This window comes from Nelumbo nucifera, chromosome 1 (genome assembly GCF_055504915.1).
Source record: "Nelumbo nucifera cultivar China Antique chromosome 1, China Antique-T2T, whole genome shotgun sequence".
Taxonomy (NCBI): Eukaryota; Viridiplantae; Streptophyta; class Magnoliopsida; order Proteales; family Nelumbonaceae; genus Nelumbo; species Nelumbo nucifera.
This window is the reverse complement of record NC_142649.1, coordinates 205,734,575-205,753,270: the sequence shown is the minus strand read 5'-3', so window position 1 is coordinate 205,753,270 and position 18,696 is coordinate 205,734,575. Positions and strand designations below refer to the sequence as shown.

The 18,696-nt window shown below is 35.9% G+C and overlaps 1 protein-coding gene across 1 annotated transcript; it reads left to right on the top strand.

The window, feature by feature from the left end:
- Nucleotides 1–15,581: 15,581 nt before the first annotated feature.
- LOC104609886 (expansin-like B1) lies at nucleotides 15,582–17,521 on the top strand. Its single transcript, XM_010276314.2, has 5 exons — nucleotides 15,582–15,834; nucleotides 15,920–16,026; nucleotides 16,373–16,554; nucleotides 16,696–16,828; nucleotides 17,084–17,521. The coding sequence occupies exons 1-5, from the start codon at nucleotides 15,687–15,689 to the stop codon at nucleotides 17,285–17,287; spliced, it is 774 nt and encodes a 257-aa protein (XP_010274616.1). The 5' UTR covers nucleotides 15,582–15,686; the 3' UTR covers nucleotides 17,288–17,521.
- The last annotated feature ends 1,175 nt before the right edge of the window (nucleotides 17,522–18,696 follow it).

Genomic DNA, 18,696 nt, shown 5'->3' with positions numbered 1-18,696 from the left:
CAAAATGGATTATTTTGCTTTCAACTATTTGGTTGGATGTGATCAAAATCCTATTCCCATTTCTGCTGAAATGGCATTCCCCCATTTAAGGGAATAACCATTTTCTACCCCTCCCTTGGGAATGAAATCCTATCTGGTTTCAATTTTCATTCCTATCTGAACTAAATATATTATAGAAATGGATCGTTCTGATTCAGATTTCAATTCCGGCTGCAAACCAAACGGGCCCTTAATTCATCCATATAACAAGAATGAGGGAACCTCATATCTCATATGATGAGTTTAGCTTTTTCTTATTCTATCATGGAATATACGATTGACATGGATATGAGAACTGGAGCCAGCCACAGATTTCATTGGCCACGTTTTCCCTGGGAAATAGAGAAAGGGACATCAAAGAAAGAGATATGAACCGCACCCCCAGCAAAATTTTCCTACTATTTATTTTCTCAAGAATCTAGCCATCTTTTCCGTTAAAATACGTCTGAAATAACGAGGCCCCGTTAGGTTCGTGTGAATAGGGGGGTCTGGAATTGGAATCGGAAGGCTATTCAAATTCTAACTATTTGGTTGGGCAGAATTGAAATCCTATTCTCATTCCTGCTGAAATGGGATTCCCCTATTTGGGAGAATGGCTATTCCCTGCATTTTCTTTGGGAATGAAATCCCATTCTTCCTGATTCTAATTCCAATTCTCATTTCTATCTGAACCAAACAGACTATGAGAATAACCATTCCGATTCAAACTCTAATTCCAATTCCAATTCCAATTCCAACTACAAACCAAACGAACCTTGAATTCTTTCACATGTTTTGTCATAAACTTGGAAGGTAATACTATTCTAATAATATTTCTAACTTCATAAACAATCAATCAATCCTCCCTCACTCACCTTTGCCTTTTCTTCCTAGTATAAATAGGAACAAGAAAAAGGCCAAAACAAAGAAATCTTATGCCCTGATTTGACTAATATAAACAAATTAAAGAAAGGTTCATTCTGAAATAAGATTCTAACAAACGAAGTTGTGACATCCTCAGCATTCCCTGGCTATGAATTCCCCATATAATTAACTCATTACAAATGCGTACATCAGTTTACCACGCGCACAAGCTTAAAATTGTAACATTAGATACATCAATACAGCTGTTTATTAATCAGTCACTTATATATAATTAATTATATTTGCAATACTATTATTACTAGTTATTATCTTGATTTGTTGTATTGTATGAATTAGGTCTGTCCTCACTATTCCTTCCACATCATCATTATCCTTCTCATTTATGACCATATGAGCTTGGTAAAAGTTTTAATGCTGGCTGTTAACATAACCTTTGTTATTTGTCCAGATTTGAGACCAATTTAGATCTCCTACAAATAAAAATTCTACGCACACAGCATTACATCGGGAATATCTTTTTCAATATGCGACTGGATGTTCCCTACTACATATTAAATTGATTTGATATAAAAATAATCAAAAGTTTAAAACTTGGCTTAAATTGCTTATCAAAGCCCCCACTAGGAGAGAATAAGTGGTTCCTCAGATGATGCTTAGGCAAGGAATCCAAATGGGTCAATTCTTATTTTACGTGTATCAAACGAACATATCCTATATTCTTCTTGAGAGTGACCCAAGAGAAAGAAATAGTTTCAGAAAAATGAATATTACATGTTTTATTGGCACCAAAGATAAAATAAAGGCCTCTTTTTTTTCTTATAAGAAAAGGATATGTTGACAGTAACATTATTATGTTAATTGTGGTAATAAAGCGCTTTTCTTATTGCATTTGTAAATATAGTGTCTATCATGTATGGATGCGATTGTCAACCTTGAGAGGCGTGTTGAAAAACCGTCCAAATTGAAGAGATAATATATACATTTCTTGTTTTATATATGAGCCCAATTTGTTTATCAATTGGGTTGGGGTTGAGGTGCCAATCCGAGGTGACACCCTATGTACATATATATTCGATTAAGCTTTCGAGTCTCATGAACCGAGTTTTATTAAGTTCGAGCTTGGCTCGTTTAGTAAATAAGCCCATATATTAGGCTTGAAGCTCAGTTTAGACTGAGTTGAGCTGAGCTTGAACAGCTCATGAACAACTTGGCTTGTGGATACCCCTAATTACAATTATTTTTTGGGATGATCCAAATGGACCCATGGGTCAATCTTAACCCAAACATTAGGAGTCTAGAATTTGACAATCCAACCCGAATCAACCAAAAGTGCACCCCACTTGAACTCGAACCACCCAACCCAATTGCCAGGTAGATTTATAATTATATATAAGGAAAATTCCTGAATAATACCCTAAACTTTGGGGGTTGTGTCAAATCAGTCCCCAAACTTCAATACGTGTCTCTGTAGTACCCCAAACTTTCAAATTATGCATAATAGGTCCCTACCGTTAGTTGATCGTTAGTCAACACTGCTACGTGACACCAGGTGTGCATTAAATACTTTCAAAATGGAAAAATTACCCTTTATGATATTTTTTTGACTATTTTTATCCATTTCATTTGAGTGATAGAAGAAGGAAAGGGGCAAAAGGATTATGAAACCAAACACCAATCAACTTTTGAAGCTCTTGCTCCCTTATTCAATCTCCCTTGTTCAACGATCAACTGTAACCAAATGATCACCTATTCGTTTCATAACCCTTCTTCCCCTTTTCTTCTTTTAATACTTAGATGAAATAGATAAAATGGTTAGAAAAATATCATAAAGGGTAATTTTACGATTTTAAAATTATTAAATGCATACAACACAGTATTGAATGACGGTCAACTAACGGTAGGTACCTATTACATACAAGTTGAAAATTAAAGATAATAAAAAAATATGTTTTAAAATTCGGGTTTTGGGTTGAGAAATTGATACCGAAGCCAAAACCCCATCAAGTCATTAACTTGACACAACTTTCAACTAGTGATGCGGCGTTAGAGCAATATGGGTTGATGCCATGCCATGTGGCACGTGATGATATTCAATATGTTAGTATGTGGCAACTTGAGAAAAGGGTAAACTACATATTACCACCTTATATTTGGGATTGTGATACTTAATTCTGATAGACTTAGGAAGTTTTATTTGTGATAAAGGCCCCGTGAACTTTTAGATTTGAACACTTTGCCCCCTTTATTAACATTCTTCTTGTTAACTCCAAAAGATTCTCATGTGACTGTCATGTGCTTATTAAACATTTTTAAATTCCCAAATTACTCTTTATTTAATTTGTCCTATCACTTTGCTCTTTCTCTTACATAAGCTCTTTAATTACTTTTTTCTTTTTCTTCTACCTCTTCAAAGTGTCCATTTTTGTTATGTTATATTTTCTTTCACAAATTCAAAAAAAAAAGACACTTTTTAGTAAATTAATTTTTCTGTTTGTCCCTGTTAATGGAATTAAGTATTGGAATCTGATATCAGGGGGTTTTTGTGGGGATTAAGTGTGTCCCTGTTAATGGAATTAAGTATTGGAATCTGATATCAGGGGGTTTTTGTGGGGATTAAGTGTTTGTTTGATTTACAGTCGAAATCGTAATGGTCAATTCCCATAGTCTATTTGGTTCAGACAAGAATGAGAATGGGAATTAAAATCAGTAGGAATGGAATTTCATTCCTAAGAGAGAGACAAAGATTGTCTATTCCCTCAAATAGAATAATATCATTTCAGCAGAAATGAAAATGGAATTCTGATTCCATTCAACCAAACAGTTGAAATCGAAATAACCCACTCCGATTCCCATTCCAGACCCCTGTTCCCACGAACCAAAAGGGGCCTAAGTGTCATTACCCCAATCACCTCATTCCTTTCCAATTGGTGATGGCAGCAACCCAAACAAACTATCAAAATGCCTGAGTGAAACAAGAAGGGGAGATTACTGTTGCCACGTTGGTACTTGGTGACAACTTTTAATTTGTCTTCATGATAATACAGTTACAACAGTAACCAAACAGCCCCCTACAGCAGAAAGACAAAAGCTAGGGTTATCAATCACAACTCAAAAGCTCCTTTTTCTTTCTTTTTTTCTTATTTTTTTTCTTCTTTTTAATGTGCGGACGACACTACTAAACAAGTGCATCGCTTTACCAACTGAGAAACATATTTTAGTTTGGCAGTGGTGGGGACAGTGGGGTTAGGTAATTAAGGTACTCAATTTCTTACTAGCCTTTTCCATGCACTACAAACACGTCTCCAAATTCAATTGGACATGGGTCTATTCAGTGGCCAGTTTGGTCCTACGTACGGTTGGACCGGAACAGCTTACTCTGTTTATTCATGGACTCTATGGTTGATCTCAACTCTCAAGTACAATAAGATATTGCATCTGACTCGATTAAGGGACCCTCACATGATTGTGTACTTCACCACTTTAGATTGGAATCCACTTATTGCCTGCCACCAATCAAATGGTTTAAATCACTTTTTCATGTGAGGGCCCCCCTGTTTAATCCAGTTTTGAATCATCCATGCTTACCAAGATTCTGGGGGTGGTTATTTACGTTTACCCTATACCTGTGTTTGGATTTGAGAATTTGCTGCATCATTTGGTCCTGATAGTAGGGCAGAATCCCGAGAAAAGAAGCAGATTCTTTGTCCCATTTTTGTATGGCCAATCGAATAATATGCTCTGCCATGGTTTGGCATTTTGGCTCGATAAGCCATTCTTCATATATGCAAAGCAAATGATAACATGTAAATGGATTTCATATTCTATTTGATACTTAGCAATTGATCAACAGGGATAATAGAATGGAATCTGAAATCCATCAACTTTTTTTTTGTAATCTTTTTAGTACATGAAATCAATTATCTGATACCACGCCCACTAACTCATTCAAAGGAATAAACTTCTCTCCCTTAAAAAAGGAACTTACCTAATTTTTGGCGTCTAGCACTAGGAGACATTCCGATAAGGCCATAACTGTAGCTTTGCTGGTTTACGTCAATACATACTTCTCTTCTTTAGGTTGCGTTTGTTATCGATGTAAATAAAAAATGATGTAAAAGTTTATGTTGCTTTGATTTTGTCAGCCTTTGAAAGGAGTGTATAATCATGATCGACATAAAACTCTATTCTGGTTTAGTTTTGCATATGTTTAGATGGAGTGGAGTTTTATATTATAAATCAATATAAAACTTCATTAAACGTAAAGTTTTACATCGATTATTAATGTAAATATCGATGCAAAACTTTACACCGATCACATCACGCTTTTCAAAAGTGCAATGGTCACTTCTTTACGGTTCGGTGTAAAACGTCATTGGTATACATCAATTCCAAACACATCCTTAAGAAAAGAATCGTGCAAAGGGCATTCGGCCGAATTGGAATCTGCTCCTCAGAGCACTCCACACTCAGACCTCACAGCTGCATCCCATCGTTTACCGGGAATATTTCCCAATTCCCATGAATAATAAAAGTAGGGAAGATGTTTCTGATGTGCAAATGGAATTGGTTTGAGGAGCAGATCCAGACTCCGTTCAGCCTTTCAGCTGAATGACTTGGCAATGCACAATTGCACGCTGATAAAAAAAAAAAAAAAAAAAAGCCCTTTAACCTGATAAATAGGATTCTTGTAAGAGGCCGAATTTCTTAAAAGCAAAAACTGTGCAAATACCCTGAGTGTATGACAAGTAGTCATATATCAGGAATAACTCATATACTTGTATATTAAATTTATGGGCAACAATCATGCAAATACTCTGAAAGAATGACAAGCAGCCGCGAATCAAGAATATTTCTCATACTTGTATATTAAATTTATGGGAAGATATTCGCTATGTGCGATTGGATGTGCTCTTGGAGTGTTTATACGATTTTTGCTTTTAAGGCTCAGTTTGAAAATAATACAAATGCAAATATATATGATACAATTACATATAAAATAATACAAAACATAAGATTTTACACTTTACATATTTGCATTTGTACTCCTTGTTTGAGCCTAAAAGATGCAGGCTCTTTTTATAATTGGAGCTTGCAAACCAACTTGGCTGACCTCAATATTTCTCAGGCACATTGGTTTTCTTACTTGGCTATGGCTAGGAGAGTACATGAGATGGGATCACCACTCAGTTTCAGCCATTCATTATCCTACCTACAAAGTGACTAAACCAATGCACAATTGCTACTCCATTATTAATTCTGAGAATGCTGATTCTAATATTGACAAAAGTACCCTTTTAGCATTTCAAGTTATACATTTGAATTGCTCTTTCCAATCTACTTGAACGAACCGATATTGCATTCACATTGCTTTGCACCTCAATTAGGGCGTCTCTACTTTTTGCCTCACTAGGGTACAGGTGGTCTGTGATGCAACCCAATTTGGTTGAACAAGGGTTTATCAAATTGGTGGTGCTCCTATCTTATCCCATCTTATCCCACCACTCGTTGATGGTGTTGATTGGTTAGGGCTAGGGGTATTGTTTGGCTAGGTGCCAAAAAAAAAAAAACACAGACGCTGATGAGGTCATCTCAGACCATCCCCAATTAGAAGGGCAAAAGCTGAGACTGGCTCATCAGTTTAAGACTGGGCTAAGTGTTAATGGGCTATTCAACCCATTATTACCGTGTTTAAACAAGTGTATGTGTGGCGGCCCATTGGGCCAAAGTAACTACAGCGTTGGTGCGTCAGAGTTGCAAAACTAGATTTTCCTTCCCTTTTCTTTTCGCTGGATATAGAGATGGTAACTTTTTTCATTTCTCAAATCCCGACGAAGATCCACTCAGAATGGGGCAGAGATGGGAAAATTTTCATCCATGCTGGCAGGGATAAATAGAGCACTTTTCGCTCCACATGGCTCCAAACCCTGTCCTGTGAAGACCCGAATTTATATATGTATGTATATATGTATATATGTATGTATTTATATTAATATTTTAAAATATGATTGAATATGTTTAGGCTTTTTTAATAGGATTGCGAATTATAACTATTTTATTTTTAATTTCTTAAAATAAAAATAAAGTGATTGACATCATAAAATAAATTACGAGGAATAAGGATTCCCGTGGGAATAGAGATAACCTTGTCCCTTTTGGCAAGTACAGAATTGGGGATGGTGATGGGGATTTTTACTGGGGCTACTAGTTAATTGCTTCTACATTGTCTAATATAATCCACTGAATGAACCATTGATACATACCCTGAAATTCTAAATATTGTTGCTTGTCTTGGGATTGGATTTTTGGCTCTATTGATCCTTGAACTTTGGGAAAAGGTCAATCTTGACCCTAGACTTTAAAAAAATGCCATTTATCAACCTCGAACTATTGAGAGAAAAAGAAGAAGAGGCTGTCACATTTCTTATTTATGTGTACTTTTATACTTACAATACTGAGTTTATGACCAATGACTGGATTGAGTAATATAACGATTAAGGCTGCGTTTGAAAATGATGCAAATTGAGTGTAAATCCTGTTCAGGGTAAATTTGCACTCTGGTTCACTTTTGCCTGTGTTTGGCAACATTACATCTATGTATTGATAAATGACAGACCAATACACATTTACATTGATAATAAGATATAAAGGTATATCAATAAAAAATAAGTAAATTTGCATTAAAGTGGGTTTTTGATAAAAAAAAAGCATATATTTTATTGGAATTCATGTTTGCATCCACTATAGCTAAAAGTTTGTTTAATAAGAAAGTAAATTTGTTAGTGTAAAACTAACCTAATTTTATAATTTATATGAACCATTTTACACTCTACATGTTTACATTCACACTTATTTGCATCGTTTCCAAATGCAGCCTAATTGAATTGTTTGAACGGTAAATTAGCTGACAAATTGAGTTAATGACCTTGTATGCAAGGCTAAGAACTAATAAAGTTGCAAATGGATTTCATATTTTATTATGCCCACTAACTCAGTGAAGAAACAATGAGCAGCTTGTTAATAGGGCTGTCAATTCAACCTGACTATCGAGTCCCACTTTGAAATTTGATTCAATTATATTGGATTTAGAATTTGAAAATCAAATCCATTTATAATAGGATCTTTGGATCGATTAAAATCCGAGCCCGTTAATATTAGTATGTATTTTCAATTTTTCATGTCTATATGGAAATTGAAATTTTATTGAAATAATTTTTTATTTATTTCATGAAAAATATATAATAGCTAAGCCATATTTTTCATTTAATTAATAAATTATAATATATTTTTCATTTTTAATTTGATTTATTAATGATATATAACATCAGAATCCGATCCAAGTTCCATCAATATGTAAGGGATAAAATCCGATTGGAATCGGGGAGATCCAATTATAGCCCACTAAAGACCCAGCGGCATCCACCGCATCAATTATACCCATAAATATAGCTAATTCTTTATTTGACATTTTAATTAAGGCCCTGTTCGCTTTTCACGGGTAAATGCAGGTTACTTGGGTAACTTTTTCCTAGGAAATACTTATCCAGGTAAATACATTTACCCATGTTATTTTATTTCTCATGTAAATAAGGTAATCACCATTTTAGTCATAAAAATCTATTATTAAAAAGGGTATTTTTGTCTCATTCAAGTGTTGGCAATTTTCCCCCTAGATGGAAAAGTTATTTACCCACCTGGGAGATGGGTACCAGGAAAATAAACTTTCACTGATCCCCACAAAAATCTAAAAAAAAAAACATGGAATTCTTGGTCAATGGGAATCAAAATCCCATTGGCCAACTTTCCCCCTCTCAAAATCCAAAAAAAGAGCACCCCATATATATTAACATTCTTCTAAGCATCCCTTAATCCATGACTTATTCTTATACCAAGAGCCAAATGTTCACACCTACCTCTCTCTCCTAAAGGCAGTCTTCCACAGGGGATAGAAACCAAAGAAAAAGCTTCAGCCCATTCAGACTTTTTTCCTACAAATGACTAGGCAAAGCACAATTGTATATTCATTATGGTGACTCTATCCTATCTTGACAAAGTGGACCCTTTTACCTCAATAAATGGGTCTGCATTATTTGTTCTTTCCAATCCAATTTACAATTGGGTGACCCAATATGGCTAAATATGATTTGTCATTTGTGACAAGGACATTGCTTCCTACAATAAGATGGTATGTGTGAATAGACCACACCCACCTACTGAAATAATCCAATTTGGCAGAAAATGCAGCACGGCACCCTATTTTTTACATCGCTAGGAGTGCTGGTGGCTCTGTAACCCATTTGACTGAACAGAGAGTTGCCAAAGTGCGGTGTTTCCGTCTTTATGGTGTCTTGTTGATGGTGTAGGTAGCCTTAGGTTAAGCATCGGCTAGGTGACAAGAAAATAAACCACGGACGTGGTTGGGGGACTTTTCTTGGATTCATGCACCAGAAGTAGGGCCGTCAATGGATTGGGTCTACTGACTGATCCCAACTGATAAAATCAATTATAATGGTTTTAGTATCATAAATAATTATATTTTTTAATAAATGTTTCATAAATAATTTTATTTTGATTTGTGATTGGGTCGGTTTGGGTTGTTCGAATCGATTCAGATCTGACACTCATTATTTTATTATATATATAATATTTTTTATAATTTTTATTATATTTTTGTCCAGTGACATTTTAAATTTTTGTCATTAATAACCCTAATCAAAAGGAAGACTGATCAGATTATGTAAATGTTTTCAGTCCAGCCCAAGACCTGAGCAGAAAGACATGCTCGGACTTGCTCATTCGACAGTTGACTGCTTCACGCTTTATTGCTGCCAAAGCAAAGTGCAGATACAGAAGTTAGGTATGCGAGTCAAGTGGATTGGGCTAGACCAATCTGTAGGTAGGTGTTAATATCTTAGCTTAGATCTGCCTAACGGACTCTTAAGCCCATCCTACTCTAAACCTGACTAAGTTATAGCAACTGGTCGGGTTTGGCATGAATCGGGTTCAATCCAAAAGAAAATGGAAATTCAAATCCCATTCAACTAGGAATACAATTCGAATTGACCCAAATTAACATTTTACACTATTTCAGGCTCAGTTCAGACTTCAACTGATATCATTCAAATTTTAACAAAATCCCGATCTGAGCCCGTTTAAGTTGCATGCCTAAATCCAACCCACACTAAAAATAAGACATTTATAATCAATCCAGGCTATTTTTACAAATGTTTCAATAATATATGCCAATGGGCCAGCTTTGACATAGGCAGCCTCCACTCAATTACTTAAGCCTGACCCAAATTCAATTAAGGCTGACCAAACCCTATGCCAATAAGGTTGGGTTAACGTGGGTTTACCATATAACCTGTTCCCCTGACATCCCTAATCCTGAGTTCAAGCATTCTTCTACAGGCCCATTGGACTTAATGACAATGATAAGGATAAGTTATATGTAATTTAGGTTAAGTCATTCAATTAAAAGGGTTCAACTATGATATGGGAAAAACATAGTATTCAAAAATTTTGTGACCAATCAACTGGTATCATAAATGTGATAGTCAATCAGGTGGTTTTTATCAAAATTGATGGGTGGGTTTTGATTGATTAAAGTTCTTCCAGTTTCTAGTATCATTTCTTTCGGACACCATAGATTTTCTCCTAAATGCAATGTTGGTGATTTTGGGATATTCTGCGTATATGAACCATTTCATATTCTATTGGGCGAATCTAAGCCCAAATGAGCTTAGTTCTAACTTGTAAGCTCTTATCGGTTCATTAATTGTTTTTCATTTTTTTCTTTTGAAAAATCAAAGTTATTAGGCTCAATTTGAAAAAAAGTAATATAAATACATATAAAATAATATAAAATGCAAGATTTTACACTCTACGTATTTATATTTGTTAGACAGATGGGTGATTTCTGCACCACCGTGCCCAAAATGAGCTTCATCATACCTTACCACATGGGCTTCACCAAACAAAGAAACATTTTGCTGAGCTGCAGTATGGCCCAAATCGTGAAATGGGCTTCATCATACCCCTCTCTCTCTCTCTCTCTCTCAATGGCTAATTAAACTAAAAGTACCCCTCCAACCTCCAACGAAGAAGGGAACTTTAGTGATATCGGTCTTACTCAGGGATGGTTGATATGGAGATACAAAATAAGAATTGTGACAAGGTTCGCTTATGCAGATACATAAAAGAAAATCATTTTCTAATGCGGGTTGTGCCATGTCAATACGGCTTGGCCCAGCACAATCTAATTTATACTTCTACTTGAACCTGTCCAATATTGAGGACGGGCTGTAAAAATTCAAAAATTCCCCATCCTTGATGAAGAGTGGGGTGGCTTGCCCTTGAACTTGCCTGATATTGAGGAGTGGTTGCCTTGCCCTGAACCTACTTGACACTGGGGATGGGATAGAGTGTCTTGACTATGGGGCAAGGATAGGGATGGGGTGCCCCGCCCTGAACCCATCCCATTGTCATTCCTATATAATTGTTAATTGTTAGTGAAATTAATAAAAATGTTAGCTTTTGTAATTATTTTTATTTATTTAAAGTTAATCAAATTTTTATTTAAAAATAATAACAATTATTAAAATTATTAATAAAACTAATTTATTAAAAAATATTTATTCATATTAAATTAACAATAATAATTTTCTTTAAATCAACATTAAATGAAAATACAATTATTAAAATTTTAGATATTAACAATAACTTTAAGTACTTTTAGTTAATTAACAACAAATTTTGATTATTAATTTAATATTAATTAATAAAAATAAAATTGTTAAATCTTTCAAATTTTCCCATGCATCGCATGAGCCCCGCTAGTATATCAATAAAATAAAAAAGAAACCAAAGGCAACCTAACTTTCTTAAACATCAAGACCATAATTTGCAGTATAACAGCCAAAATTCTTTCCCTTTTTTCTACCTCAAACATTAAATAACTTTTCAAATATAATCCTTTCTCTCAATAGCACTACTTCCAAAATTTTCCGTTGTCCCTTATTTTTTTCAATTAATTTGTTATTATGAAGTCGAGAATCTAGGTTCAACTATGATACTGAAAATATTTGTAACCAATCAATCGGTATCATGAAAGTGGTAACCAATCAGGTGGTATTGTCAAATTTCACTTGCGAGGGGGGTCATTGGCAGTCCATGAGATATTCCCGATGGGGAGACGCTCCCAATGTTCAATTGTGGTGTCCTGTGGGAAGGTGTGGGTAAGGTTATTTTGGGTGCGAGATTGGAATGTAATGTGTTCATTGGTCAAAGCCCTTCCCATATCATGTCTTTCTAGCAGGCGGCAGATTGCTAATGAATTCTTAACCCACGTTCTCTCATTTACCAGCAAGTGGGGAGACTGGTCCAATGGGGAAAATTCCACTTTAGTACACTGAACTTTGGGGGTAGTGTTAAGTTAGTATCCGAACTTTCAAACGCGTCACTGTAGTACCTAAGCTTTCAAAAAGTGTCAAGTTGGTCCCTGCCATTAACCGATCGTCAGTTATTTATTGAAAATGTCAAAACTACCCTTCAAAGGAAGACATTGTTCATTATCTTCTACCTTGAGACTGAACTGATTATTTTCAAAGAAAAGAGAGAAAAACATGAAATATGATAGAGGGAAATAATAATTGAAAGCTAAAAAATAACTAGACAAGAATGTGTTTCAGATCTAAATGTAGAAGACAATGACTTCATTAGTCTAGAATCTCAAACACCTCAATCGGTTCAGTCTCAAGGAAGACAATGTCTTCTTTTGAAGGGACCAACTTGACATTTTCAACAAATAACTGACATTTGGCTAAGACAGGGACCAACTTGACACTTTTTGAAAATTTAAGTACTGCACTGATACGTTTACTAAACTAAAATACATATATGAATTACTTAAAATGTACTACTTACAATGTTTGTTTCCCTTTTCATGTGCTGACATCATGATTTCAACCAAGTACACTGAACTTGGTTTTACCTTACTACCTTGTGTGTACTTATGATTTTTTGTCCATACAAGGAATATATCTCATTTTGTTGTCATTTGCAGTTAATTATTTAGCAGTTATTGCCAGGCCTAAGTTAAGATGATAATAATAGCTTCCAGTCCCCAACCATTCAGTTGGAATCTTATTAAATCAAAATAAGATTACAGCTGGGACAGCTTAATTATCTACTAACGTAGTACTGCATTAGGGTACCCTTGTGGAGGAGGGAGGGTAGGGTACCCCTCAAACTTATCACACTAGGGTACACCTTATCACATTTTTTTTCTTGACATTGACATTTTGTTTGTTGAAAAACTTATATAGGAAATGGCATCCCACGATTGAAAAGGAGTTAAAAGGTTGCAATTTGCCTCTATAAAGCAAAGTAGACACCATCAATGTGAGGAAAGAACTCACCAACTCATTGATTCCACCTCAGAGGGACTTCCACTTAACTAGTCAATTTGAATTTTGTCCCAATTCGATGGAAGTGCAGAATTCGTTAAGCACTCTAGAAAATTTGTGCCCCTCGTAGATTTGTGTTTTGTACAAGTTTTGCAGCCTAGAAATGATATTTTAACACCACATCCTAATCCAAAATCCAAATTGTTTGGATCGATGTAAATCATACCGAATACAGAAACAACTCCAACAAAGGTCGTCATTGGTGCAAACGTATTAATATATTTTTCATGATATATAGGGAGCACCTACTTGATTTTTATATGAAAATATTTAATTTCAAATCCTAAACCCCTAAATTTATGAATCCTTAACCTTAAAACCCTAAATTTTAACTAAAAATGCATTTGACACAATTCCTCCTTCTACTTGGTAGCTAGGAGTATAATTTCTCCATTACTATCCATTTTGTAAACTACTGTTTACCTACTAATAAAAGGGGTAATTGTTTGGTATAATGGTAAAACCTTGGGTTATCAGACATGAAAATGTAGGTTTAAGTCTAAAAGCAGCCACTTAAAAAAAGTGTCAAAGGTTAGGACTTTATCCAATCTATCCTTCACACAACTTTTAAAGTCATGCATTGGGAATATCTCCATACTTGTATACTTGTATGTTTTTTCTTCATGGGGAGATATTCCCCATACAAGGTTGCAAGAGACTGTGCAACACGGTCTTATGAGCACCGGAGCCGATTTTTGTATACATACTACTTACAATTTGGGGTGCAAGTTGGATAAGCAATTTAAAGAATTTACACTATATCGGACCTGGGTCCATAACAAATGCTCAACCCTAGCCGCCCAAGTTGCACCATGTATCCAGACTCCTGGTGAAGAAAAATGTATCAGACTTCTACTTAGGTGACACTGACACTACAGGATAAACAACCGTCCAAACCCCTAAATTAATGGTATCCATGTCATGGCTGATGCCTGATGGTAATGTCATGGAATATGAGGCCAGCCCATCGACCACTTGGTCATTTGTTCGAATCTTCCCAGCCCAGGCCCAACACTTTATACTCCAGTCCGCCTACCAAAAATTCATAAAACAAACCATATTGGTGATTCAAGATTAACCGCTTCTTAAGTAATAAACAAAGGCTAGCCAAAATTGAAATAAAATTTAGTCCATAATATAATGGTTTGGTAATATTCCTTCCCCAAATGTAGGGATGGAAATTTCCCTGCATATCTGGCTTTTCCTATCCGATGGGGTTGGGGATGGAGATAGCCTTAATGGGAAAAGGAGTGGGTGTGGGGATTGATAGTGATACTTGATTGAGGATGGGGAGTGAATTTCCCGCCCCACCTTAACCCCGATTATATATATAGGCATAATATTGTTGATATTATTTATATTAAAATATATTTAAAAATTTCTTTATTTTAAATAAATATATTTTTAAAAATAATTTTAATTTAAAAATTTTAAGGATTTGGGTCCCTGATGAAAAACCCATCTCCATCAGGGATTGGGGATGAAAAATCATTTTTATCTCCTAAGATATCGAGATCAAGGACGGAGAATATGATCTCCACCCTTAACGTGACCCGCTGCCATTCCTACCCAAATGGGTTGCAAAAATCGTTTAATCCCGCTTTCCATGCTTAAGATTTCAAATCTTATGTGATTAATATCATCACAAATGGAAATTCCTACAGATGCCATATATAGTGACATGAATTCTCTGGTGCACAACCACCAAACTTTCATCTCAAGCAAAACCATTGGGTGAGATGGGTCAAAAACGCAATGTCGACGTCACGATGGTCCAGACGACTGAAGGGAGTTCAGATGAGCAAATTTCACCTCTGCCCAGTAATTTTGTTCATATAATTAAATTACTGCAAAAGCTGATCCATGTTAGAATTAACTTCAAAAGATAATCTCATTTTTGTTCTTTCTTGATACAAGGCTTGGCTGTGAGAGCTGCCATTTTGTATCTCTGCACTTAGAGCCTGGTCTGTAAATGTAAATGATTCTTCAAGTTTAATTGTCCATGTATTCAACATAGGAAGAAAAGATACAATAGAATATGCAACTTAATAAGGTAAGAAAGCAAAAAAGCAAAAAGTCCACACACTACCTAAAATCCAAGTCTAATATGGATGCTGAGGAGACTTTCTTTGAAGGACGACATATAACATTCCTTTTGTCAATGAAAAGTAATGTCTGCTCTTGAACTCACTATAAATACTTCTAGGTTCTAGCTAGCCTTGCATTTCTCATCAACGTTACCACCTTTTCCTCTTTGCTTGGTTGCCACCTTTGTATCCTTAGATTCAGTTTGATCTGCAGCTACTTAACCCTACATTAATGGCTGTCTGCTGTTTTCATTCTCTTCTTTTTCTCCTTGTCTCTTTCCTTCTCAGCCAAACCACGGCAGATGCTGCAACATGTAGCGACTGCTTCACTCAATCACGAGCAGCTTATTACCCAAACTCTCATGAAAAGGGAACAGAAGGTGAAACAAAGTTTGAACAAAAAGTATAGCACAAAATTAAATACGTACGTAAAATTTCCATATATCTAACTTGTTTAAGCTGCAGATGGGGCATGTGGGTTTGGTTCATTCGGAGCAACAATCAATGGTGGTGATGTATCAGCTGCATCTGACCTATACAGGGATGGTGTGGGGTGTGGTGCCTGCTACCAGGTAATAATTGTTCTTATATATATATATATATATATAAATAAATTTTTTTTGACAACCCGTTTCATGAATCCGAATTAATTTGAGAAAACCTGAAGGTAAATTTTCATAGTGGTTTGTGGTGGAATCATAGGGCTTGGACTACTAGACCCAATCCATATTCATCTTATAGGTTATGCAAAGAGTTACATATTTTTGGGGGTTTTCTTTCTTGCATGCAGAGTCTTAGTCTTGTGAAAGACAAGTGGTCCAATTTAGGTGCCATTCGAATCTGTTTTCTTGGGTTTTTCCGCAATAGAATCCATTATTAGACATGGAAACTGATGACCTTATTTTGCTTCATCATCAGGTGAGATGCACCAACAGTCAGTATTGCTCAGAAAATGGAGTGACTGTAGTCATCACAGACCATGGCTCAAGTGATCGAACTGACTTCATACTGAGCAAGCGTGCCTTCAGCAAGATGGCTCAGACTACAGATGCAGCTGCATCTCTATTAGCCCTTGGTGTGGTTGACATCGAATACCGACGGTACAGAATATATCTACAGACCTGCAGTCTCACCATTCCATATTAATTCTTAACTAATTAATTATGAGCAACAAAAGCTAGAGCTATAGTAGCTAGAGAAGAAATCGATATTCACTGAGATGTGGAGGTTCTCCTTTGCAGTGTTTCATGCAGTTATCCAAGCAAAAACATCCAATTCAAGATTGACGAGAGCAGCAACTACCCCAACTATTTGGCCTTCGTTTTATGGTATCAACAAGGCAAGAAAGATGTCACTGCTGTGCAGCTATGTGAGGTATTTCCCATTAGTTTAAAGCCGAGTTGACTCAGTAACTTGTATGCTTATACAGTATAATGAGATGGGTTCTTCTCAGGCTCAGCCATCTTCATTCATTGTGCTCTGATCTATTTTGAAGGGAATCCACCCAAGAATGGAACCACCATAGTTAATTAGTCCAAACAATATTTGAATGTGTGGATCGAGATTTCTAACGGAGGGACGACTGATCCTGGATTTCTTTTTTTGTTTTTCGGCATTCAATATATGCAGACTAAAAATTTTGTATGCAAGCTTCTGGACCGGAGCCATGGAGCAGTCTGGGGCAGTGTCATGCCGCCGAGCGGACCCTTGTCGATAAGGATGTTATTAACAGACAGTGACACCGGAGATGAGACATGGTTGGTGCCTACTAATAACATTCCCCAGGACTGGAAGGCCGGAGAAGTATACGACTCTGGAGTACAAGTAGACTGATCATATATCATGGCCAACTACATTCATACCAGTCAATTAATAAGCTTAATTATATATAGGTATATAGGTCCATTAATTTGTTGTTATGTGCTGACCAGAACAAAGAGAAGTGATAATGATATGCTCTGTATTAATTCTTTTTGCTTTCTTTTGATGCGGTTGGAAGGGAGATTATGAAGTCTTGATTAATGTGTGGAAACCATAGCTAATCAATATAATTTCTTAATAAAAACATGGTTTGATATTAGAAAATTATCCAGGCAGCTGGCTGATCGACCTTGGTATATATGAACTTTCTATTTTCAAATTAAATGGTTCTCATTCATGAGGGTTGGGGCTTTCACATGAAACCTTGATTTCTACTGGAATTGATATTGACATGTTCACTCTTATGACCTCATACCGCACAAGCGGCGGTCCATCACCTTTTTGCCCATCAAATCAAATGCAGAATCTGTTATTTTCAGTCATCGTCGCTTCTGGCTCTCTCTCTCTCTCTGGGCCACCTCAAATTTTATTAACCATTATCCAATAGAAAATAAGAATATCCAGGGGAGGACATAGCCCGCCTTGCCCCATGCCCAATACAAAAAGCACTTATTATCACCCTTCCAAAACCCACCCCAACAAAGAAAATTAAAAAAAAAAAAATACAATCGAATTTATCCAATTCTCAGAATAGGAAGATTAACACTATCCTCATGCAAAAACCTTCTAAGCTTTGTCGGGGTATGAAGAACGGAATTAAGGCCCTGTTCGTGTTTTGGTAAGTTACTTATCTGGATAAATGCACTTAGCCAGGTAATTATTTTCCATGACAGATTTACCCGGGTAAGTGCATTTACCCATGTTCTTTTTATTTCCCATATAAATAAGGCAATGACCATTTTATCCATAAAAACCCATTATTATAAGAGGCATTTTTGTCCCTTTCAAATGTTGACAACTTTCCCCCATTTAAGGTGGGAAATTTATTTACCCACCTAGGAGATTGCTATCACTTACCTAGAAAATAAACTTTTCCTAGGTAAGTGATACCCAGGAAAATAAACTTTCCTTGATCCCCACATAAATCTGAAAAAAGACCATGGGACTTTTGGTCAATGGGAATCAAAATCCCATTGACCAACTTTCCCCCTCTCAAAATCCAAAAAAAGAACGCCCCCTAAAAGTTGCATTGCTCTTCAAATTCACACCTACATTTGCAAGTTAATCTATACACCTATTTCCTTCTCTCAATGAGTGACCAATGGAATACCACATATTACTAAGAGTTCGTTTGATCTTTATATAAGTGTAGGCGATTGACTATGGGTGAGATGTTGTCCCGTTAATGATGCCAACTAACACTTCATTGTCACTCTCAATTTCTAATTCAGTGATTCCAAGTTGGAGACAAAAGTCTAACC

Coding starts and splice junctions, on each gene's coding strand:
- LOC104609886 (XM_010276314.2), top strand. CDS start 15,687: ATGGCTGTCTGCTGTTTTCATTCTCTTCTTTTTCTCCTTGTCTCTTTC. Junction 15,835..15,919: donor TCATGAAAAGGGAACAGAAG/GTGAAACAAAGT, acceptor TTTAAGCTGCAG/ATGGGGCATGTGGGTTTGGT. Junction 16,555..16,695: donor GTTGACATCGAATACCGACG/GTACAGAATATA, acceptor TCTCCTTTGCAG/TGTTTCATGCAGTTATCCAA.